The sequence below is a fragment of the Macrosteles quadrilineatus genome, unplaced genomic scaffold, assembly GCF_028750875.1.
Source record: "Macrosteles quadrilineatus isolate MER2022 unplaced genomic scaffold, UCM_ALF_1.0 Scaffold_3__2_contigs__length_128488019, whole genome shotgun sequence".
Lineage (NCBI taxonomy): Eukaryota > Metazoa > Arthropoda > Insecta > Hemiptera > Cicadellidae > Macrosteles > Macrosteles quadrilineatus.
In genome coordinates this window covers 74909553-74934013 of record NW_026542596.1, presented here as the reverse complement: position 1 = coordinate 74934013, position 24461 = coordinate 74909553, and the positions used below count along the sequence as shown (strand labels likewise).

Below are 24461 nucleotides of genomic sequence, written 5' to 3'. Positions count from 1 at the left end.
AGCGAAGGTTGAGGAGACAATTTTTAGGAGTTTGATGAACTATATTTTTCGTCATATTGCACCATTGTTTAAGCAAGCTAAGTAACAAAAACGAAAACACACTTCATGTAAAGATAACCTCTCAAAACTACTTGAAACTTGTTTTCAATTTTACTAAACAAGCAGCTTTTTTGGTAAATTTACAGTGGCAATTTTACAGAAAAGAGTGAGTTCAACAATACATTTGACACTTTTAAAATGGAATTCCAGCTCCATCTTAAAATTCCCTCGCTGACCATTCCATCTCGTTCGTCTCAGACACATGCTTAAATTTTCGTCTATTACGATTGATTTAGGGTAAATTACTTTCGATATGCCGTAGTATATTTACAACAATGCAAAAATAAGCTAGAAACGATTAAAACAATCTATACATACTTAAAATACACGCGATTGCTTACAATCGCTGGTTTTTTACTCCCTCGAGAGCAAAACTCTCGTTATAGTGAAAGAAGAGGAACGAAAAGAGCTACTTTAGACCCACAACGCATGTATTAAAAACGGCTGTTTTGCTGTAATATGAAGAAATATTATATTATTTCATCACTAGGTTGTAAAGTGGCTCTTTTCGACCCAAGCTCAAGTTTCACAATCGAGACGAAGCCGAGGTAGGAAAATGCGCGAGGGTTGAAAATACACTTTTTGGAGTGTGGCGAACTATATTTTTCGTCATATTGCACATTTATTTAAGCAACGAAGCTAAAACAGAAAATAATTTTTATGTTAAGATACCCTCTCAAACCGACGTACAACTTGTTTTAGATTTTTTAAATGCAAACAGGCAGCTGTTACATCAGAGATGTTTTATTTCACCGTGACAAACGACTATTAACTCACGAGTAATAGGTATTTGAGGTAAATGATCAAATAATTTCGACTATTAGGCCTACATTACGATTTTGTTAGTGTACATTATACTATCGATAGTTCCAAATAATGCAACAATAAGCTTCAGCCGAATCAATTTTCGATACATGCAATTGAATTGCTTGCAATCAAATTTTACAACTGACTTTTACTCCCTTGGAACTGAAAAGGCGTTTTAACTCCCTTGGGAGTAAAAGAGTTACTAGACCCGCGATGCATGCATTAAAAACGGCTGTTTTAGCTGCAGTTGACGAAAATATGAATTATGCGTCAACTGCTACTTTTTCTTTTATTCATAGTTGTTGATTTACTTTGTTTTGAGTTAACCTTTTAGCGAATGCAAATAGATATTAGTACTATATTTCGTACCATATTCGTACCATATTTTCAAAAATTTACCATGAAAAGTGACAGTTTATTTGTATGATGTGAGATAGTAATTACTTTTGGTTTTCAACAGTTTGATTTCTTTATATCTTTTAATTAAATTGTGAACTTATTAATTTCAATATTTTAGAAAACACATACACATTAATAATAACTATTGATTAATATAAATTATTATTGATGTTGCATACAAAATGTTCTGTATAACATTACGTGAAGCAAAAGCCATATAGCCAACATTCCGTTCACAAAATTAAGGTGATTTAAGGGAAATATTTCCTGGATCCCTCCATCACTTTCTTTAACTTCAGATGATCAGCTGTTGGCTGTGTTTCAAAGTTAGCGTGAGGTTAAACGGGAATGGACTAGCTTTCCTTCAAACCGCCTAAATTTTCTGAACGGATAGTGTTTGGAAGGAGCATTGTGCGTTGCAATTGGTAAAAAATAACTCATATGCAGATTATTTTTCCTTAGGACAGCGATAAAGATCAAATAATTTTAACAAGCGACCCTTATCATCCTGAAGTTCGAGTTGGACGAAGCGGTGAAGAACCACTGAAGAACCACAATATCTTTATCTGCGTTCTCTCCCCGTTGTGAAGCACGGACAGAGCAATTATTAGTAGCCCCTCTTACTCCTAAGATTATAACTTATCTATGCTTATTGAAGTAAATAAAGTTTTTGAGGTTAGGACTCGACTTAGCGAATTTCATTCATTGTAGCACCGGCCCCACATCTAGACTCTAACATGTCAAGACTTGTTTGATATTCACCACAAACAACCCCTCTATGAAATACTTTACATCTGGGAGGTAAAATTGAGTTCTTAACGCAGAAAAAAATCCCCCGTTTAAGAGTTACAATTTTTCATCACGGCCACAGTTAAAAGGGGAAATAAGTTACTGTGAGACACTTTATAACGACAAAAAAGCTTATGTTGGTATCCCTGTTTTCTTTACTTCGCTGATCACCTGATGCATTGTTGCAGAGATTAGTGTTATCAATTAAGATTGTTTTTAAATTAAAGATGTTCATTTCAGGAAAGAACGTCGTGTGTATAAAAGCAATGTGAGATATCTCTAAGATATAAAACTAAATCTAAAAACTTCATTAGGTAAACAAGTTTTCCGATTTTTAACTTAGCCTTTGTGCTAATTGTTTCTAGTGGCGAAAAATTACCTTGCCATTATAAAATAATAGGCCTACTCATGGTTTTAAGTTAGTGAAAAAGTTTCAATTTGTATTCCATATGATTAGGTTAAACCATAGATTAAACATACTCCCTTAGAGTTAAACCATGTCAGTTAATGAGGCTATTGAGGTTTTATATGGATTCTTAATTTATAAAAGATGTATGTTTGTAAATTTAACTCTCTGTGACAAATTAAGTTATCTGCCCAATAGGTTGCTATTTAAGTGTTGAATCGTATTTTTATCAACAAACTAAAACGGATTACAACAAATATTATTTTTACAGTACGGTACTACCGTACTACCAAAATTTGATTCTGATATATTTTAGGTTTTTAGTGAAAACTCGTCTTATAAAAAACATGAAATTAAAGCTTAACAACAATAGGCTCAGAACTAAAAACTAAACTATAAGGAATCTTCTACTATAGTTTACCAAAATCTTAAAAAATGTAAGTCTCAGGCCTACATAGCAATCTTTTGTAACTTAATTCAACATCCCCAAACACTTCTCAGTGAAACGAAAAGGCAATTCTTGTTTAGAATATAAATTAAAAAATTTTTGCTATTTTATCAACAGCAAAATTTTTGTCTTTCGTCAATAAATTATGTATTGCATCCAGAGACAAAAGACCGGTTTCACCCAGGCATACCCTCTAAGATTTAGCTCATCAGGCATACCCAAGATCCCCCGATCGTCAATAAGTACTAGAACAGTGCAACACTTGGGTTTATATTGGAACGGTGGTACTCATCTTCATAGCGAGAACTTAATTGTTTCTCGTCAAGATAATGAAAACATACGTTTCCACCGTAGTTGGACTTGTTAAATATCCATTATTACTCATATGTTCTTGACTTTTGTTGTAATACCACTAGTGGTAGAAGTTTATTTTAAATTATTTATACTTAAAGTACCTTAATTATTCAATCTATGTTACCGACACTTAGTTCTAATAAAATCCGCTAGATCACATTGCTGAACAAAATGCAGTTACAGTATAGTACGAATAAGCGGGCAATTTAAATACAGCTTAACTATCTTTCATCATTGAATAAGCTATTGAATAGTGCAAGTATGTTTAATCCATGAACATTGAATGGTAATATTTTTAGATGAACGATTTAAGTAGTCTACTTTACTGTACCATCTTAATACTTAAATACTTTTTAATGAATTGGTGACCATATAAAGTAGGCCAAGTATGAATGGAGATGAGTGTAGGATGAGTGGCGCGATCTTGTAGTCCATCATATAGTTTGTGAATTGTTCATGAGACAAAATAGTTTTTAGATGCTTTGGAATTTTGAGCTAATTTGGATTATTATTGGAGGAGTTACGTAAATTGTTTACGTGTCTAGGTCTAGGCAATTGAAACGGTATTCAGTGTGGCATACATGAGTATGTTTTAGCATAGACTAACCAAGGGAGTATGTTTTATCTATGGTTTTAGCTATGCATGTAGCGAGCAAGATGGATTTTTGTTTCTCATAGTATTCATTGGAATTTAATTTGTTATTGACAATTGTATAAAGCAACCATGACATTACATAACATAGCATAACATAGGCATAAGTATATATTGTATACTTATACAATATATATGTACTGTATATTACTCATAATCAAGTGTTGTTGTTCCCTATTCTCTTTCCTCTTTGCTCGACTCACCTGTCGCCGTCGTCTGTTGTAAAGGTAAACAAGGAATAAGATGAAATAAATGAATCATTGTAAAATGTAAACCTACTTGTCATCTTGGATAATGAGTCTATGAACTGCAAAGTATTTACCATTTAAAACGGAATTAGGATAACATTGGTCACTTTGGACCACGGTTACTTAAAATTTGTTGTGGTGGTTAGTGTTTACTCAGGTAGGTTAGTGTTACATTTACTCTCATACACTGCACTTTGGAACATTTGAGAGTTTACAACCAGGTTGAGATGATCTAATTTTATAGGCCTAGGCCTAGTCTATAGGTCAGGCAATAAGGCCTATCACCAGTTGGCCACTGGTAAAATTTAATTTCAGTTGCTATCCCTTACATTGTTTATTATTTAATAACAGAATGTAGTAACTTAGCCTATAATTATTGTGAACTAGGACGGTGAAAGTATGATAGGCTTAGTTCAAACCCTAGACATGGGCTGGATAAGGCTACGCACACATGTAAGTGTGGCAACGCCTGTTGTAATAAACACCCGTTAGGCCTACTAAAACCCTAGCATGACAGTGTTGCATCGTGCGTTGAAGCAACTGTGAAGCGTTTTGCTACGTAGGCTATTAGTATAGGCTAGGACATTAATATGACCATGGCCATGGCCACCATTGGACATTAATGTGACTGATTGTGTTTTTTACCGTTGATATAAAGAACGAAAACGGAGAAAATACCCATGTTGCAGCAAACCTGTAGACTAAGAAAATTTCCATTGGTCTTATTGGACTTTTACTCAAATATCTCCATTTAACATCCACTAAAACATGTCACATTTATTCCCTTTTAAAATAGTATTAAGTTTAACAACTAAGTTAACTTACCTTCTTTAAGCTTGCAGCTACATGGAAGGAAATTATTTTAGGGTAGTGTAATAGCCTTTACATTTAATCAATTCTATTTAGCATATTGCACACTAAATTAGGCCTTCTTAATCAAGTAAACAATTCAACAACACAATGTTCGGCAGGTATCATGGCCGGCTATTTCGAGGAGATGGGTTGGGAACCGCTCGGAGACGGGGAAACTCCAAACAACCTTCTCCATCTTGTCAGATTCTTGCTAGAGTTTCAATACATGGAACCCGAAGCTCAGTTAGCCCCAGCTGCATCTAAAGCCTCAATTGATGCGTTGCCGAACATTACTGTCTCAAAGGAAGGTAAATGAGCTGTGTCAATCAGTTAATCCTTGAGGGGGCGCTTTGGTTAAGATTTTGTCCAAAAAAAACTTAATTGGTGTCGCCAGTCGTGTCCGGCTCTCTTACAGGATCCGAATTCCTGGATTTCCACGCAATCAAAAATGTTTACACCTACTTTTCACCCTTCCCCTAAGTTTAATCTGAGATGCGAGTTAGTCAGTGTGGTTAAGTTGCAGAGGTTTTCTCCGTGTGCGTATTAACTCTACAATCTAGAGTTTTATTTGATTTCTTACATATTAATTTTTAAAGTTAGCCTATATCACATCATAAGCATTTTTTCGATTTTGAAATTTGTTTAAAACAAATTTATACACATTTCCTAAAATCTATACTTATTTAATACGCAAGCATGTTTTTTGTGACAATTACTCCTCCGAAACTACTGAACCGATCGACATGTTTTTGGTGTCATTGGAAAGAGCGCAACGTGAAGTTGTGCAGGAAACTTCCTTTTTAGGGAAATAATCAGAGAGTGAGGCCCTGGGGCCCTTTAAAGTTTTGTATTTCTCCATAAGATTAACATGGGAAACAAAAATTGTTATGCAACTCCAGCTGTTGTCAAAAATTAAAAGTGAGAAGAAAAACATATGTTAATTTTAAACAGTCAATAAGTTTGCTAATTTTACAGTTTAGCAAACTGTAGCAAACATTTACTGACTTGGTTGAAATGAAATATTTACTACTGTATTTGAATTCGGGTTGGCGTAAATATTACAATGGAAAAAAGCGAGAGAGCCTGGATAAATTGATATATTCTGTTATGTACATCTTGAATATTTCCATAATCTTTGGATCGAATGCATTAAAATATTCAGAAATTATGAACGTTATTCCTTTTAAAATGACGCCTCTAATACTTAGAAATTGCTCGAATTCGAGCAACAGGGACACTAAATTGCTCGAATTCGAGCAACAGGGACACTAGTATGATTAAATATCCTGTCACATCATTACAGTACCTATTTTATTTTAATACACACTTAGCTGTACCCGCGGGCTTTGCCCCGTTTAACTTCATAAGTATTCGCATGGCTCAATCACATCCTGGTTGAAGTTCTTTCGCTACGCTCACTCACCTTCAGGTTGGAGCTCGTTCGCTGCGCTCACTTGTTTTCAGGTTAGCTCGTTCGCTGCGCTCACTTGTTTTCAGGTTAGCTCGTTCGCTACGCTAACTCGCCTCCAGGTTGATTTTCGTTCGCTACGCTCACTCACCTTTTGGTTGCAAATTAGCTGTTGTCATAAATTAAAAAAGTCATCCCTTTTATTGTTTATAATACTTTGATAAAGGTTTTTATGTTTCAATATTTAACATTGGAGAATTTAAACATTGTTAAGTGCACAGGTGTGCTGCGATTGGGGTTTAATACATTTGGACTTATTCAAAAGTAAAATAGGGTACTTTCCTGTTAAAGGGAACATTCATTATTATCGATGATTTTTTTCTCGATATATCGATATTAACAAATTGAAACATATCAGCTGACAATTACGAAAAATATTGTTCAGTATCAACAAACATTAATGAAATTAAACTGTTCTAAAATAAATAACCTAACATAACTAACCAAACTTGCTGTAACATTTAAAAATTCCGCGTTTATAACTTGCCTTTTATATTCAAACCCAAACGGAATTTTTAAATGGTACAGCAAGTATGGTTGGTTATGTTAGGTTAGCTTAGAACAGTTTCATTTCTTGTTGTCAATTTGTAATGGATCGGAAAACAAAAACATCGATATATCGAGAAAAAATCATCGATAATAATGAATGTTCCCTTTAACAGGAAAGTACCTAAAATAGTTTTCTGTGCTGCACTCTGTAGAAACACTGTGGCACTATTTCAAATCATGACTATTGCTAATACAGAATGTTGTGATTATTTAAACCTACAAAACAGTTGATGAAAGTAAACATCTGCTTTTGAATTATATTTATTTGTAAACATTGTAGATCAAAAAGTCTAACATTGGCCCACTTAAAACCCTCTGGGGCAGAGCCCTTTTAACGGATCTGCACCAAACTTCACTCGAACCATCCTTGAAAGATGCTTAATAATGCCTGAAAGTTTCATTACAATCTGTCGAGCGGTTTCGGAGTCCATAACGTATATACATATATATATATACACACATACATACATAGTTCCTCATATAGATTTGTTATATTAGTTTGTATAAACTGCTTCATTAGGGGTGAAATCTCCACATGTGCCCTCTCTCATAACACTAACCTTGAAACCCACTAAACTATTTCAAAAACTCATTATGGTTATTTAAAACTACTCATAAATAGTTGTTTAACACGTTCGCGGCGGCATGGGAGCGATCGCTCCCACACGGAACCCTAATGCCATCCTGGTGGGTGCGTCCGCTCCCAAGCTGCAATGCAGTACGAAATGATTTATTTTTAAGCCAGGATTAGACCTAGAAACTTGAAACCTCGCACAGCACTGCTCAATAGTATACTGTATTTTGTTGTGGTGTAGGTTGGTAGTAAATTTCCCCGAAAATCCCCCTCTGGCAATCTCAAAATTCTACTTTTGTCCCGCCTTTTTCCCTCCATTTGGCAATACAATTTAGTCTAGTAAAATTATGATTTGACCTGGGCAAAATTGCTTCATAAGCCATTGAAGTGGTATTCGACTCAACAAATGTTACTCTACAACATATCCAAAATCCGACAAAATCCAACCATGGGAAAGTGTTTAAAAGTAAATTTTAAAATAGCAGCTATTTTTCTTAAGAGCCATTTATTTTAAAACACCAATAGTCAGAAAAAATATGGCAAATGACCTTAAAACAATGCAAGAAAACATTGTACGGTTTTATTTGGTATGGTGTTAGGTGCGCAGAGTGACGTACTAAAAGTTGCAAAAAATCGGTCTACAGGAAACCCCCTCTAATGACGATTAAAAATGGCAGTTATCCCCAACTTTGGATACATTAAAAAATATATCACATGCATTTTCATGCATATTTTTGAGATATTCACTTATTTGTTATTTTGTTATTTATTATTTGAGATTACCACCGATATTTATTGTGTGGTTAGTCCTTTAATATGATAGGGAACGCATTTTGGCCGCCATCTTGGCCGCCATCTTGGATCTGCCAAATTGGTTCCGCCATATTGGATATAAATATATATTTTTAAACGTAATGATAGTGATGTGACACATCATTATAAATTAGATTTTCACGCTGATTTCAATGCTAAAATCCGTTTTGAAATATATTTGTTCGTTTTGAAGATATATTCAAACGAAAATTCTCCCTTATCCATTTATTATGGACGTTACGTAGTTTGAACATTTTTTAAGATAATTTTTCTTATATCTCAAGTTTTTACTAACGCTTGCAGTTAGTTCTAGCCTCTAAATATTCGGTGATAAAAGTGTTTTCATTTGATCTATTGATCATTAAAATCGGACGTGTTATAGACAAGCTACAAACCCTAACACAATATTAAATTTTACTTTTTAAAAATAATTTTTTACTAAAAGATGTATATCTCGGGTTGCTAATATGTCACCAAGTTCTTTCTTGTCTCAAATTACTCAGTGGATGTTTAGCTTTAATTTTATGTGTCACTTAATAAAATCCGACAAATTTAAAATGAGTCATGAATCTTTATTTAACAGTAAATTATTTATTTTAAAAAATTTGTCTTTAGTTTAGGGCATTTATCCCCAATTCTAATAACACCCAATAAGTAATCCATAGCTAAAACAAAAGTCAATAACGTTACTATCTTAAGACCGTAAAGATTTTTGGAAGTTATTTAGAATTGGGGATATATGTCTGAAACTAAAGACAAATTTTGAAAAACAAATAATCCACTGTTAAATAAAGATTTGTGACTCAATTAAAATTCATCAGATTTTAATAAATTGTTAATAAAATTAAAGCCAAAGATTCACTGAGTAATTTGAGACCAAAATGAACTTGGTGACATATTAACAACCCGAGATATACATCTCTTAATAAAAATGTATATCTAAAAAGTTAAATTTAATATTGTTATAGGGTTCGTAGCTCGTTTCTAAATCATCCGATTTTAATGATCAATAGCTCAAATGTAAACCCTTTTATCACAGAATATTTTAAGGCTAGAACAAACTGCAAGCGTTAGTAAAATCTGGAGATATAAGAAAAATTATCTAAAAAAATTTTCAAATTACGAAACGTCCATAAGAAATGTATGGGGGTACGACTTTTTTGTTTTGTAGTCTTTTTGCATTGCCTGTTTTGATATGTTTGATGTTTCATACTATAGTATTGAGTATTCATGTTTACTGTTTCCTATAATAGTTATTTTTCACATATTTGTTCAAACGTCTGGGAATAATGTCCTTCTTGGTGCAAAAACTCGTACTGCCGTACAGTATCTGAAATACCGCCAACCCTAGAGTGATTATTGAAACTGGTCCATTCTTCTTTTATAACCCATTGCGCAACTGTGGATGTAAACATAATGGCCTGTCTTGTTCTGCTCTTTTAGGGGAGTGCCAGATCAATGAATGTAAGAACATTGACACAAAATAATAACAGTTATTTAAATGAATAGTTTGTCCAAGAAAACCTATTAAATTTAGTTCTTTTTAAGTAACTATGGAAACTAAAATGTGCATACAAATATGCCCTTGTCGTTTTAATAAAGTCTATTCTTGTAAATATTTGATATTTCAACATCCAATCTGATATTTAATTTATGTATATGTGCTTTCCGTCATCCCATACCGCCAAAAGTCCTAAAACAGATATCACAAAAATATGAAATTTTGCCGCCATTTTGAATTTGATTTTTTAGTAATTTCCCATGGTCGGATTTTGGATATGTTATAAAGCATTATTTTCTGTGTTGAATACCACTTCAATCGCTTGTGAAGCAATTTTGCCCAGGTTTAAGGGTAATTTGTCGTATTTTTCCTGGACTAATTCCAATGGGACCGGCTATGTTCCAAGCAGTGCTGCTATCTGTGAGTGTTTAGCAAACTACGTCGACTCTCGTCTTAAAGCAGGACATCCTCGCACGTTATTTGCTATTCGTCACACCGAAATTGGAAAGCCAGTCACACGCGGCAATCGGGTTTGTTTGACGCTGCGGGCTGCACCGCACTGGGGATACGCCCGCCATTTGACGTGCCGCCGCGAACGTGAAATGCGGAAAAAGCTTCTGCATATATATATATATATGTGTATTAAAGGTTAAGCGCCCGCTCGAGGTTCAAGACTAAAAACCAAAATACTTATTTTATTCTACTTAATTCATATATACCCCTCGGTTGTACACATGCACTGCACGGCCATGCACTGCATATCTTTTGTTCAATAGAATAGCAATGTCAAATTATAAAACCCAAAAATTCCTTTTTTATTTAGCTTTTTTCATCAATTGGAGAATGGCGGTCTATTTTAACCCTCCGTTGAATGCAAAAAAATGTTACCTCTGCACTTGCAAAGATTAAGTAAAAAAACTTTAAAATGTGCTTTTGGCAATCAATTCTATCTTTGAGGCGCATTCAATATAATACCATTGTACTTCTTTTGAGGAACTTCATCACATAAAATTTTGGGTAGAAAATCAACAAAATTAGGCCTACTTTTTTTACTGGAGCTGCTGCATATAAAGGTAAAAATATTAATTTAAATCTATACAAGCTTAGGAATATTAATTTTAGAAACCTTTAATTGGCACCAAAATAGAACTAAAGATGTTCTTCATTTTCAAAACCATCCATTTTCTTGTTGACAAATCTTGATGACGAATGGTAAGTAACTGAAAAATATTTTCTATTCTTTTAAATGTGTCTAATTTTATTTAAGTTATCACATAAAAAACCACTTTTAAATTGAAAAATTTTGTGCTGAAGGTACTATACCCATAAATCCTTAACTATGTTTGGAGATATTAAAAACTACCTATTACATTTTATTCCTTTGATCCGCAACTTAGAAAGGTCATAATTTTTTTTTATATCTATTGACTAAAACCAAATGTATAGGTAGTCAATGCTAAAACTAAAAAGAAAAAGAAAATATTCCTACCGTAATAAAAGAAAGTCTAAATTATTTAATTAAAATATACTCGGCCTATATAGCCTAAGATAAAGTATGTGTGGAATTTTCAGAAGGTGAATGCACAATATGCCTTAAGCCTTGGGAAACTGGTGACTCTGCAAGACAAATGCCATGCAAACATACATTTCACCCTCAGTGTATCCTGCCATGGTTGGAAAAGGTAAGGGTTGTTCAGTGTACAGTAGTTCCTTGATAATCCGGCTTAAACTGGTTGGCCGGATTTAGGAAAATCCGGTCCATCAAGAGACCATTTTCCTAATTAGTGATTTGGTTGGAGACATCTTAAGTTTCAGCAATAAGCGCTGACCTGGGACTTTGACACTGTTTTACTATAAATGAGTGCTGTTATGTGAATTTGAATCAAATTATAAGCTACGGAACTATTTCTCTGTCCCATACAACATTTTTACGACTGTGGGACCTTTTCCCAGTCATTTAAGCTCATGAATGATCCCTAGTTTCCCTGTTTCTCGGTTGGTTGGACACCCAGATAGACATACTAATCTTTATCTAGTGGACATCTTAATCTCCCCTCAACTTAGCTATTTTCTTACCGGTGGATTTACCAGTTTTCACAGTATTTGTGAATATTGATTTGACATTTTTTAACTACCGTAGTTAAACATGCTAAAGAGATCATGTTTTTAATTCAAATCAATACAAATATATTGTACCAAAGTTATTTTTGACAATATGGAATTCCAATTATTAGGCTGGTAAAAAAACATATTCTACCAAAAAACCAGTTAGCAAAATATTTTTTCATAATTTTTTAGCATTGCTATAAGATACCCAATAAGAGAACCGTTGCAAAAATAGGCTATTCATAATATTACAAAAATTTAAGTTCAATGGCCTGTATATCTTATCTACAACTGTGTGAAAGCCTAACGTATAACCTAAATAAAGAATTTAAAAGCATGTTGATGCTGTGAATATGTAGAATGAACTTGTAGTGTGTTTCCATGGTGCAAATTAAGCACAACGTTTTTTGTATCCATCAAGCCCCTGAACAGGAAGGCTAAACAACCTTTAAACAATAGTAGCTTTTAAATTTTATATACAATATTCGGATATATTTTCAGACAAATTCTTGCCCGCTCTGCCGCCATGAACTTCCGACAGATGACCCAGAATATGAAGAATCAAGAAAGCGCAAGCTGCGAGCAATCCAGAGGGTAAAAGACATTGAAGCTCTTCATGATTCTATGTTTTCGTAGCTTATGAAATGTAATGATTTACTGATAAGTATTGGGATCAAGTGTATACCATTATTGTTGAGTGTGTGAGGGTATATTAATTTATTGATGTTACTATTTTTTATGGCTATACACATGTTTGTTTTACATAATATATTGTAAATTGTTATATACCTATTGACGGCATATTTATTTCCTATGATCTTTACGTTTGTTATGTTTTTTTAAACATGATTGCAGCATGATAGCCTAATAATTCAAAAACATAGAATAACTGATTATAAAAATATCTCTTAGCCAGATATATAATAATAAATAAGAAGGTCAAATTCATTGTGAATCTTATACTGAGGGGAATAAAATTGGATTTCTAGACAAAATCCTAACATGTATGCTATCTCCCTCCAAGCCCCAAATGTTTCGTCATACTGCAGGAGTAACAGCCATTTTTTATTTATGCGTTGACGGTCTTCAGTAGCATTTTTACTCCCTACTCCCCAGGGAGTAAAAATTAGCTGTTGTAAACAGCTGCAAGTTTCGGTTGTAGCAATCATATGGATCAAAATTATTTATCGATCGATTTATTAAGTAAGTTTTTAGCTAATCGTTGCAATAGTTTGACATGTTGATGTTATAATGTACAGTATCACAATTGTAATAGACTAAATGATTGAATCACTTACTAAACAGCTGCTTATTTCATTAGCAGAATCGAAAACTGGAAGTCGTTTTGAGAGGTTATAATTATTATCGTTTTCTAGCTTAATTAATAAAGGTATTTTCATTTGTTAGTTAACCAATGATGTAATATGATAAAAATATAGTTCATTACACGGGCAAAAAGTGCCTTTTCAACCTTCTCTAATTTTCTGATTCGATCGTAAAACTTGAGCTTGGGTTGAAAAGAGTCACACTCTAGTAATGAAATACTGTATACTGTACTATTAAAATTAAGATAAACCAAATTATTGAGATTTCTAGAGCAGCTATTGCAAACTTGTTATTCCAATCAAACATAGTTCAAGAAGTCTCTTACAGAGTAAGCAGCTGTCAAAATTATATTTCTTTTCTTAGGTTTTGATACTGTGATAGTTTATATAAGAGATACTAAAAGTTACAATAAGCTGTCCCCTCATTTTAACAAGGTCAAAAAGTTGGTGTAAAAAATCGCTAATTGACAACAGCAACTTATAGAGGCTCAGTTTTACATATATTTCATCCTTAAACCGGCCAAAATAACTTGGGAATGGAATGGCAAGTTTTATTCATAGTCAAAGCTTAAAATTATTTCCCTCCATTAATCTACCCTACGTTCACTTTTATTCACTCTCTCTGGATAGAGTAATTCTTATGTTTGACTTATAAATTGTGGAGATCTAAAACAACTTTAAAAACTTAGTGTACACTAGTGTTATACAAAAGGGTGAATAATTAGACAATAGCTATGAATCGCAATAACAATTTATTAAATATAAATAGCTCATGTCAGCGAAATGCTTCTCGATTGGACTAGGTATAGTACGAGTGGTACAGGTCGATGAAGTGGGAATGCTATGACCTAACTTAACAAAGTCCTCTCGTAACTTCATAAAAAACATACACACAGCAAATATACTAGAAAATAAATTACAAACTCTTACGTTTAAAAATAAAAATGCAGAAAACGGCGATCCGAAGTCGACCTTTCCGCCCTTAAAACTTTTTGTACAAGGATATGAAAATATACAATAGACGAATCGAATAACAAAAACACAAAACAGTTAACTAATTCTACAATCACATTTGAGGCCCTTTGGGGCCGCGCAGTAACAATATTATATACATCAGCATCACAAAAGCGTATTAACCTAATGAGTGATAAATTATAGAGTGGTACCTTTATAATATGAACATCGCATTATTATAAATTAGGAATACATTTTTTATTACTGTAAGACTTAAAATAAGTTGTGCCTGTGGACACTTAACTGGTGGGATCGTGTGCTACATTGGCACTCATCAGAACACAAGGCACTCAACAATAGGTCTTCACGTCTCTTAATCATCTAATAATGAGTCTTATACCTCCATTGAACATTACACAAAATTACGAGGTCACAACTAATCATTTAAAAAATATTTCTTCGCAATTGAACGCTTTACAATTGTTTTTGTGCTATAATGTGAATTTCCTACAACCTTGGTCAAGTAAGGCCTAAAAGTTTATCAGTTGATCAAAAAGCGGTTGTTACGTCACTTAAAAGTTAAAAACATTTTTGGCAGTGTAGAAATCACTAAAGTTATTTTTAAATCAGTACAAAAATAGTTTTCAAAATGTGGAATAATTAGTTATATCACTTAACAATATTGGGCTTGTAAACTCTAAAAGACAACAAAACCTTAAAAAACAAATGTAGAAATTATATTGATGGCTAAATATATCAGAAGTAGGTAATTTTCTTTGTGTAAATTTTTGTTTTTATAATTATTAAAACTACTTGTTTATGATTTTGTAAAGGTTTAAAGGCCTGAAGATGGTACAGTAGTTCTTAAAAAAAAATTACAAACCACAGATTGTCATTTCAATTTCGGTAGATATTTTTGATTATCTGTTAAGTCTAGGTCAAAAACTTTACAAAAACTGGATCATTAATTTAGCAATGTTTTTATATTGAAATATTTTTAACATGACCCATTCCAAGCCATCTCTATCAAATACTGTGATAAACTTGTTAACAGCCTTAATATGAAAAATGACATAAGATTTGTTCCCTCTTAGAGCTAACAATCACAGACTGGTGTGTAAGGTCCAAGGTGTTCATTTGGGCCGACGGAAGTAGCGCAGCACGATGTAGCCGAGCAGGCGGAACAGAAGCAGGAATGCCAACAGAACCAGCGTGTTGGCCCACAGAGGTAGGTTGGCTCCCTGCATTTCCAAGATGGAGGACACTGGGATATGCGTTGAGTCCTTGCACACTTCCAACTTTGAATGTGGTGCACACCTGTTAGAGAAAGATAGATAAGTATATTGGCTCGCTTAGTGATTCAGCAGAGAGCAGAGTAGTTCAGCGTTGTTGATACAGCCTATGTGGTAGTTTCTTTGCAATCAGAATGGCTACTCTCAACATTTTCCTTGGTCTTGATATCTGTTTTGGCCGCGGTCTTTAGCACAGAATCTCAAATTAATCAATTCCATTCCACATATACCACGCAGAAAGGTGATCCTGTACTCCACGTTTACACCGGAGTTTGAAACCAAATGTTTGGAGCTTTTATTTTAGACCACGGTGGGTAGGCGTGGAGGGTAGCGAGGAAGTATTGAAAACAGCGTAGAGAATTACAGAAACATTTGTTCAAAAACAAAATTTAATGTTTCCTTATGTTTGGACACCTTTTGATCTTTACCGATTTCTGGTGGGAAACTAAATTTATGCTGTAAACACAAAAAAACTGATTCCAACATCAAAATGTTTATTCCAAAAGTAGTGTTTATTCTTGTTTTTTTTTTAGGAAAATTAGTTGTAAGCATGTGATCCTAACTCCAGTGTAGCTTTAGTCATGTATTATAAAGCGTAGTTTTGATGATACTAGCCACTCTTAAAAACAGCAGAACGAAACTACTTTTCTTCGTAGGCGTTTTCCAACCAATTTTCACTAAACCAACATCTACTGTCCAATGTCTGTACTAGCGAACCAGATGATCGCTAAGCAACGAAACTATCATCTACAGTAGAACGTCAATCATCCAGATTAATTGGAACTGGAGCCTTATCTGTATTGTCATATTATTCGGATTATCGAAATTCCCTTAGAAAAAGACCTGCCCACACTATTTGATTACAAAACTTAAAAACTATATCTTTCACTATGGTCTAAAGGACAGGTAAATTAAAAAAAAAATGTCAAGCACTGAATCATATTTAATTTATAGGAACGTACACACAGTACAGTTTATAGTAAAAACATAAGACACTAAATAGTTGAGCTTAAAAATAATTTAGGTTTTTGAACTGCGGTAATTTTTTTTTGCATCAGACAAAGTTTTATTTTCTGCTAGAGACAAATCCAGATTATTGTTGGATTATTATTGGAAATGTTACAAATTGTTGTAAATTTTTACAGTCAGTGAAAGCATACTCACAGAATGCCATCTCTATCGCCGAACTCGACGATCTGCATGTTCTGGTAGGCGTAGTGGACCATGGAGAGATAGCGGACCCACGTCAGCCACGGAGGGATGTTGGTGGCGAGGTACCCTCCGAACAGCTGAGTAGCCAGAGTGTAGAGTGCGCTGATAGTGATGGACACTTGCATATCCATACAGCACGCACCCACAAAGAAACCCACACTCTGCGGAAACAGTGGATATCAATCAAAAATGTTAGTTGGAAATGTAATATGAGTGTAGAGAATAGTGTAAAAAATAGAATGTATTGGCACTGAGTACAAATAACTGTGCTGCAGGGATCACGTGCGTTTTTAACAACTATTGGAGGGAAATTGGAAGGGGTTTGTGGAATTGTGGGGAATAGAGGATGTCTTCTTGGTGGAAAGATGAGGTACTTGAAAGTACATAAATAAAAACATAATTTGTTGAAACTTCTCTCTTTCCTAAAACCCCCCTAAAACAAGGACAAAGCCTTACTGTCGTACTCATATGATGTGTTAAATATGATGTTGTTTGTTATTTATTGTTTTATATTATTATTCAGAGTTGACAATTAAAAGTTTAAGTCTTGTTCTTTCTTTCTATTAACGTTCTCTTCATAATATTACACTTACAACAACTAAAGAAGGAGCTAGTAGTTCCATAAATTCTGTTTCATGAATTCTTATTTTCTTTTAAATCTACTCTATTGGTAATTTTTACAATTTTCATACGGAACCAGTCCAAACCTGGATCTTTTATTTCTCTGACGTTGACTGATGGCATCATTAATTGACAGCCCAATAACAAATGGCATCTGGGTTTGACAATATTCTCCCTTGGCTAATAGAATAATAGACTTAACCACTTCGCTACTATTTGCGTACCAACTATTTTCACCACTAAGGTTAGCCTCAAAAGAGTTTCCTTATACAGTTAAAACCCAACCCAAAGGCATCTCTACCAAACAAAAACTCTTCTAACCTGCGCCACTATAGTGTTGAGCAGCAGAAAGCCTAGCAGAGTGAGGAAGACGCTGACACTATGCAGCCCCAGCATGGGATAAGATATGAGGTGGTAGACTGCTGGTAGTGTGATGGTTAGAGGCAGCTCGCCCACCATCTTGGCCAGGTAGTAGGCCGACAGACGATACGCCCCGCTCTGACGCTCTTTGTTGATTACTTCCCTCTCAGGTGGAACTGTGCAACAGGTGGTTGATTAGTGACAAATTTGTATGCGTTGGCAATATAAAAAGGTAATAGCTTACGTCATCAAGCCTAATTTAGTCTTGGGTGACTAGTTAAAAAACCAGAGTTTCATTGTTACTTGCTTCATAAAATCATTGGAACACGTCGTCGTCGATAAACAAAAATACAAAATTAGTCTGCGAATTTGTTTATGTTAATAAATTGTGTTCGTGTGTGTTTGAGTCTTTGTGTGTGTGAGTTACAATCTTTTGAGTCATCAACCATCTTAGTATCAAAAAGTAGGGGGAAGCAAACACTGTATTTTGACTGCAGTGCATTTTAACTAGCAGTGGCTAAATTAAATGTCTTCCATGTAAATAAAAAAAATTGTTTCCAGTACAGCCAGTTTATATGGATTGAATGTCTACAAAAGTATACAAAAGTCAAAATATGCTGAAAACTTTCTGTAAGTCAAGATAGAGAAAGAATTAAAAATTATAATTTGTTTACAGCTATTCCAAGCAATATATGTGGTCAACTGCTTCAAATATTCTATTTCTTCAAGATGTAACACTAGTTAAATCTAAGTACCGCAACGATTTTTTGTAGTTCATTTTTTGTGATAATGAGGTAGAAGTTTGCAAAATGATTGCGGACATTTCCATCAAAATTAGTAATAAAGTATCCTCAGTGTTTATCCATCTAGTTCCATCCTTAGGTGAGCAAGAAGCTAAAATACCCCCGTCGTAGCAAACCTGCAGACTAAGCTAATTTCCATTTGCCTGATTGGAATTTTATCCATTTTCACCCCATAAACCTGGCCTCCCATTAAACCCCGTTCCCATGGTCCTGCCAGTTGACTCTTTGAAACTCTTTGAATAAATGTAGGTTTACACGTCTTTACCAAATTTAACCAAAAATGATTTTGTATTCGAGTTGTAATTGTGATGGAAAATGTCTGCAATAATTCAATTAAAATATACACGACACCACAAAGAAGCAGTAACTGAGGAGAGAGTAGATGTACTCAGTAAGTATATAGTCAAGTATATACTCACATGAGGAGAGAGCACCAAAGTGAGCAAACAACATCCAGTACGTGGTGGAGAAGAACATCCAGCCTTGTATGTCATGGAGGGACTCCTCAGTGCGGGGCAGACGGAACCACAGCAGCCCCGCCATCAGTCCCAGCGCCACAGTCTGCACCCAGTTGAGGGTCGACAGCATGCGGGGCCGGGCCTCTTGGAAATTCCGCTGTGAGAGCACCTGTCAAATTAATAGGTTAGATCTGCAAATATTTTATGAGCTGGTCTTGTGGTCAAGGTCCCAGGTTTAGATCCATCCTCTTTTTGCATCCAACTCCACAGAAAGGCACCTGCCAAATGGAACAATACGTTGAATCTGCTTCCATTTTGGGAGATCTAGTGGTAAAGCAGGGACTTCAGGTCCCAAGTTCAACTCCCGCCGATCTTAATGCATTCTCATCCTCGCCCTTAATTTATCTATTTGAAGTGTTGCAATTCTCAGGTATAATGGTTAGCATGAAAAATCAGCAAATAACACAAAAAACTGTATTTTACTACACTACTGTGAAATGACCTATTTTCGCTACATGTTTATCACCTGCAAAAATTCAACCTTACATTGTTTACTTCGGAAAAAGAATGTTTACTATCTTTTTTGGATTTTGCCGACGTAAACAAGGATTTGTTATCATTTTGTCGACTGTTTAAATTTTCAACAACCAAAGTAAATATTAACTTTAAATTGAAGGGATAACCTAAAAAATGCTATGAGTTTTGTAATGTATACTGTAATAAGTAAATATCCAATGTCTGTTTTAATTAAGAAAATAATTAGTCTTTGTAGTGTGGCAAAAAGTAAAGTTCAAAACACAAGTGAAAGTGGGTCTATACATATTCTCAACCATTTAAAGTGGTCGATAAATCTTGTACTTCAAACATGGTCTCAAATATGTAATGACTCACTTTCTACTCTTGTTATGAAATATACTATTTCATCATTTGATGGATGTCTTATTTATCATAGCACAATAAAAAAATTGAACTATGAGAGACCACATGAAAATCGACTAATATACTGCAATTTATTGTTGAAGTACTTTGCTATAGAACTCAACTTTTAAAATGCTGTTTAAATTATTTCTATAATTGAGTTCAATACCTAGAAAGCTTACAGACTGGTTACAGATGAATTGTAGATCAACTATATGAGTATAGTTATAAATTCTGCACATAGATTGAAGCAGAAATATTTACACACATTGAAATCTTCAATCCTACCAAGAAGAGGGTTCAATGATCAAATTTTTAAGGCATAGAATATATATGGTGTTGATTATACGTTGACAAACCTTGAACTGAGTCCAGAAACTGGTGGGCCATTGCCAGCTTACATCTTCGTCGGAACTACTGACTGAGGATGACGCGTGACTTTGGTTGTCCAACCACAGGGTTTTACCTTCTTCTTCTTTTACTGCACGATAATTAGACAAAGATTAATGACTTTCTTTCCAAGTTAAACAAATCCTACAATACAGCTATGTAAGAAGAAATGTTTTTCTTTACTATACTTAGTATAGTATAGTACTTATAGTATGGGAAATGCCTTTTTAAAATTTCCCACGTAGATAGGAATTTGTCAATCAAATGTGAATGAAAATTTGAAAATATATTTCAGGTACATTTTTGGGGTTTTTAATTTATGTGGAATGTGTTCAAAATCATTATAATCAAGCTCACTGTATTTTGTTATACAAAATAAAAAATTATACAATAATTTTAAACTTTTTAAACTTGAAATATTGGTGAATCAGGTCCGTTATGGCAGATGTTAAGATTTACCTGCGACAGTTGTATAAACGTGACCCTGGGATTCCGTTGTTTCACCTATCGCCACACAAACATCTGTAGACGCCCGGGCTATCGAGTTCTGTGCGTTCGTCCACATTTCTCTTTGGCAGTGACATTGTTCGCCTCCTATGTGTCCTATAACACATACAAAGTAAACTCAGTAATTACAATCACAGGAACCTACATTTAGCATTATCTTTGTACAGAATATTGTATGAATTTCATCTGTTTCCACTACAAGAAAATTTTCTTGAACAGTTTGCATTACCGTACATAAAAATTACTTATTGGAAGTCTTAGTGTATGTTTCAGCATGTCAAATATATTATCTTTATTAGCAAAGATAAATTGGAAACGATAAATATAAAGGAAAATGTCCACTGTTTAATTTAGGCTTAAGACAGAGAAGTAAAGTACAGAGGAATTATTTAATAGTACACTTAAGTGGTGTCTAGGGCAAAGTCCAACACCATCACTCTGGCCCTCATGTACTACAACGCTCATGGTGGGGGAAGACCCTGTGCCCTGTGCGATAGGGATCTCATCACAATCTTTCCACTCTTGTCCGGACTTAGTTTGTGACAATCAGGATATGCCTTGTTCGTCACTAGTATATTTCTGGTACAACATAGGCTAATAGAGCTCAAAGTGCACAATCCACCTAAAAGCAAGTTTCCCCTGTTTGCCTTGTGAATCACCTAATAATAGCTTAAAGAAATAAAATGACAAATTAACTGTTTCTAAAAGTGTCAGAATAACTATACACTAAAAATACCAACCCTACGGAAAATACTTTAATTCTACCTATTGATAAATGCTGAAGACATGCTGTAAAGTCATCGATTTACATGAAGACCCTTAAATTTCAAGCTATAGTAATAAGGTAAGCAGTTATATTATGGGTAGTGCAGTATAAAACCTGAAACCCACTGTACATGTCTAATCAACAAACTAAATAGCCATAAAGCTACAACAGCAAATGTAGACGTACCATTGGAGTGAATGTGTGAGTGGTTTTCGTGGTAGTTGTTGAGGTATTTATCACAGATAGAGTGGTTGAAGTATTCGGGTCGAAGTTCGGGTGGATAGTCGGGTCGTAACCGCATCTCCCTTGACGCCGCAATTATCTTCTCTTTCATCTCCTCGCTTCCTTTGACTTGTTCCACTGTTAAAAATTCATACACATCATAACAAATTAACATACAGGAATTATCGAAAACTTATGGAATTAAACCTAGCAGATTTGATTCTGGTTCATAAATTTAAACTGGTAATCAAACAAAATTGTTTTTGCAAACAATTTTTCACGCTTAACCCACAAAATTTTCCCACTTAACACACATATGACCTAAAAAATACCTATCTTGATATTATTTAACAGTTAAGTTTTAATAAAATGTCTCTCTCTTTATGCCTTATTATTACTTTTTTCTAACATTAGTTCTGATAGAAATCCAACTCTAATACCAAGATTAAAATTTATACTGTAAAAAAACTATGCAGGCATGCTTAGCTATAACAATTACACTGCAGTGTGTAATGCTATAAGCAGTAACTATGTATTTCAAACTATGAAAATAGTTTTCATGATAAAACTGTACTATATTTTATTTTTCATAGTTAAAATCGTACTAAGTACATATAGATCAATATAATCTTGTTATTTCAAAAGAAAAAAGGCCTACACAACTATTTAACACTTACAGACGAAATCAGCAGGGTTGTAATGGGACATAACCGTCAGTCCGATGTTGTTGAAAAACTCTACTACTTTATTACAGTCTCCAAAATACGCTGTCTGGAAACAAACAAAACATACCAATGAAATTATTGCATTTTAGAACAACGCAATATTGGGCTACATCTAACACCATTCTAATACAATTATTTTGCTACAACTTTTACATATAATATTCTAATACAATTATTTTGCTACAACTTTTACATCTAATACAATTATTATTTTGCTACAACTTTTGATACTTGAAATATTTGACAGAAAAAACAAACTTGAAACTGAAAATGTCACAAAGTTTGCATTCTGTACTGCAGTGGGCAAACAAGTTAGAACCCCTTCTCTGGGTTTTTGACAGTACCTTTACTTTTTGTTGCAACTCCCCTCTTTACGCAGTTAGATGAACTCCCCTCTTAAGTTATATGAACTTTTAGCTATTTTGAGTTACTCTAATCAGTAAGATTTAACTTATGCATCAAAATTGGAATTATATCAAGGCCTATTGTTTGTGCGTGATATGCATTGGGCCCGAGAGATATTTGCGGTAAACACAGAAATCGTGATTTTCCTAGGCAAGTTCAATATTTTATAGCGTTGCGGGTTTAATTTTAGATATTAAATAGTTAAAAAGAGACAATAATCAGGGTTTTCAACCCAAAACCATTAGATAGTGCCAATAGCGTAAAAAACACAAAAATACATACCTGTCCGTTACATAACAGCAACAGTTTGTCGAACATGTGGAAGATTTGCGAGGAAGGTTGGTGTACCGTGACGACCACCGTCTTCCCCTCCTTCTCTGCGTAACGCTTGAGACACAGCATCAAGTTGTACGCAGAATGTGAGTCTAGTCCTGACGTCGGCTCCTGTGGTGAAAAAACACATTGTTGATGGAAAAGATTTTAAATAATTATTTACATGTAAGCTATAAGTTTCAGGTTAGTCTGTCACTAATTGATAATTGAGTCCAATTTGTTGATAAAAACACTGTTAAGGTTGGAAAGTTTTGTTCGGTTTAATTTCTGAATTAGTGCTGACTACAAAAGAAAATTTCACAAATAAATCATCTCTAAGTTCTAATCAATTCTAATTAATTCTAAGTTCTTGAAATCAATCAACTTTATATGACACAGTAAGGCTTCAAAGTTTTATTTTACTGCATTCAGGTACAAAACTGGAAGGTTGATGACATCTGAAAGTTTTGATATACCGATATTCTACTGTAGCTTTTAAAATAAATTGCCTATGTGCATAGAATCATCGTCAAACATCCTGCTAGTTTTGTGTTACTTTAACCTCACTTACGTCGAGCAGCATGAGAGCAGGGTTGGTGAGCAGTTCACACGCAATGTTCGCTCTCTTCTTCTCTCCTCCCGACAAGCCCCTCTTGAGGTAGTCTCCAATAACTGTAAACAAAACCAAACTCAATATTTTGCAATACAAACTACTCAGTATTCCTTAAATAATTCTTTTTTTGAATCTGGTAACTGACTGTGAAATTTTCTTTCACCCGGGGATAGCTTCAGATTTTTTTTTTGTCAAGATAAAAAAAATTACCAATAGTTAATTTATAGGCTATGCATACATTTACAAATTGTTATGCTGGACTGTTGTAAAAATTTGCAATACTTAAGTCATTGTTTAAATTAATGAACTACTTGTACACTAAACATTTCAACTCATATTAAAGTTGATGCGAGTTTTGAAAACAAAATGGACGTGACGTAGTTGAACTGTAAATTTAAGATTTCTGTCGAATATGCAGAATTTTTAAACAAGTTATGCTGACAACTTATTGTAAGCTATAGCATATTTTTGTAGTTTCCACACTATCCGAGTAACAAAAAATAAAATAGAGAA

At 34.1% G+C, this 24461-nt stretch overlaps 2 protein-coding genes across 2 annotated transcripts in view; one reads left to right on the top strand and one right to left on the bottom strand.

Moving 5' to 3' along the window:
* The first annotated feature begins 4172 nt into the window (after nt 1–4172).
* Nucleotides 4173–13029, top strand: LOC128988508 (E3 ubiquitin-protein ligase RNF181-like). The gene is made up of 4 exons (XM_054409868.1): nt 4173–4359; nt 5174–5362; nt 11532–11641; nt 12567–13029. The coding sequence occupies exons 2-4, from the start codon at nt 5179–5181 to the stop codon at nt 12699–12701; spliced, it is 429 nt and encodes a 142-aa protein (XP_054265843.1). The 5' UTR covers nt 4173–4359; nt 5174–5178; the 3' UTR covers nt 12702–13029.
* A 1094-nt stretch (nt 13030–14123) lies between these two features.
* LOC128988499 (uncharacterized) overlaps nt 14124–24461 on the bottom strand; it is a 130154-nt gene continuing 119816 nt past the window's right edge. The window contains exons 4-13 of the mRNA XM_054409840.1: nt 23907–24007; nt 23306–23467; nt 22571–22664; nt 21858–22031; nt 20858–21001; nt 20368–20489; nt 19052–19259; nt 17791–18005; nt 16801–17009; nt 14124–15661 (exon numbers count right to left, since the gene is read on the bottom strand). Of these exons, the coding sequence (XP_054265815.1) occupies nt 15478–15661; nt 16801–17009; nt 17791–18005; nt 19052–19259; nt 20368–20489; nt 20858–21001; nt 21858–22031; nt 22571–22664; nt 23306–23467; nt 23907–24007 (1613 nt within the window). The 3' untranslated portion in view covers nt 14124–15477. The remainder of the gene's footprint in view (nt 15662–16800; nt 17010–17790; nt 18006–19051; nt 19260–20367; nt 20490–20857; nt 21002–21857; nt 22032–22570; nt 22665–23305; nt 23468–23906; nt 24008–24461) is intronic.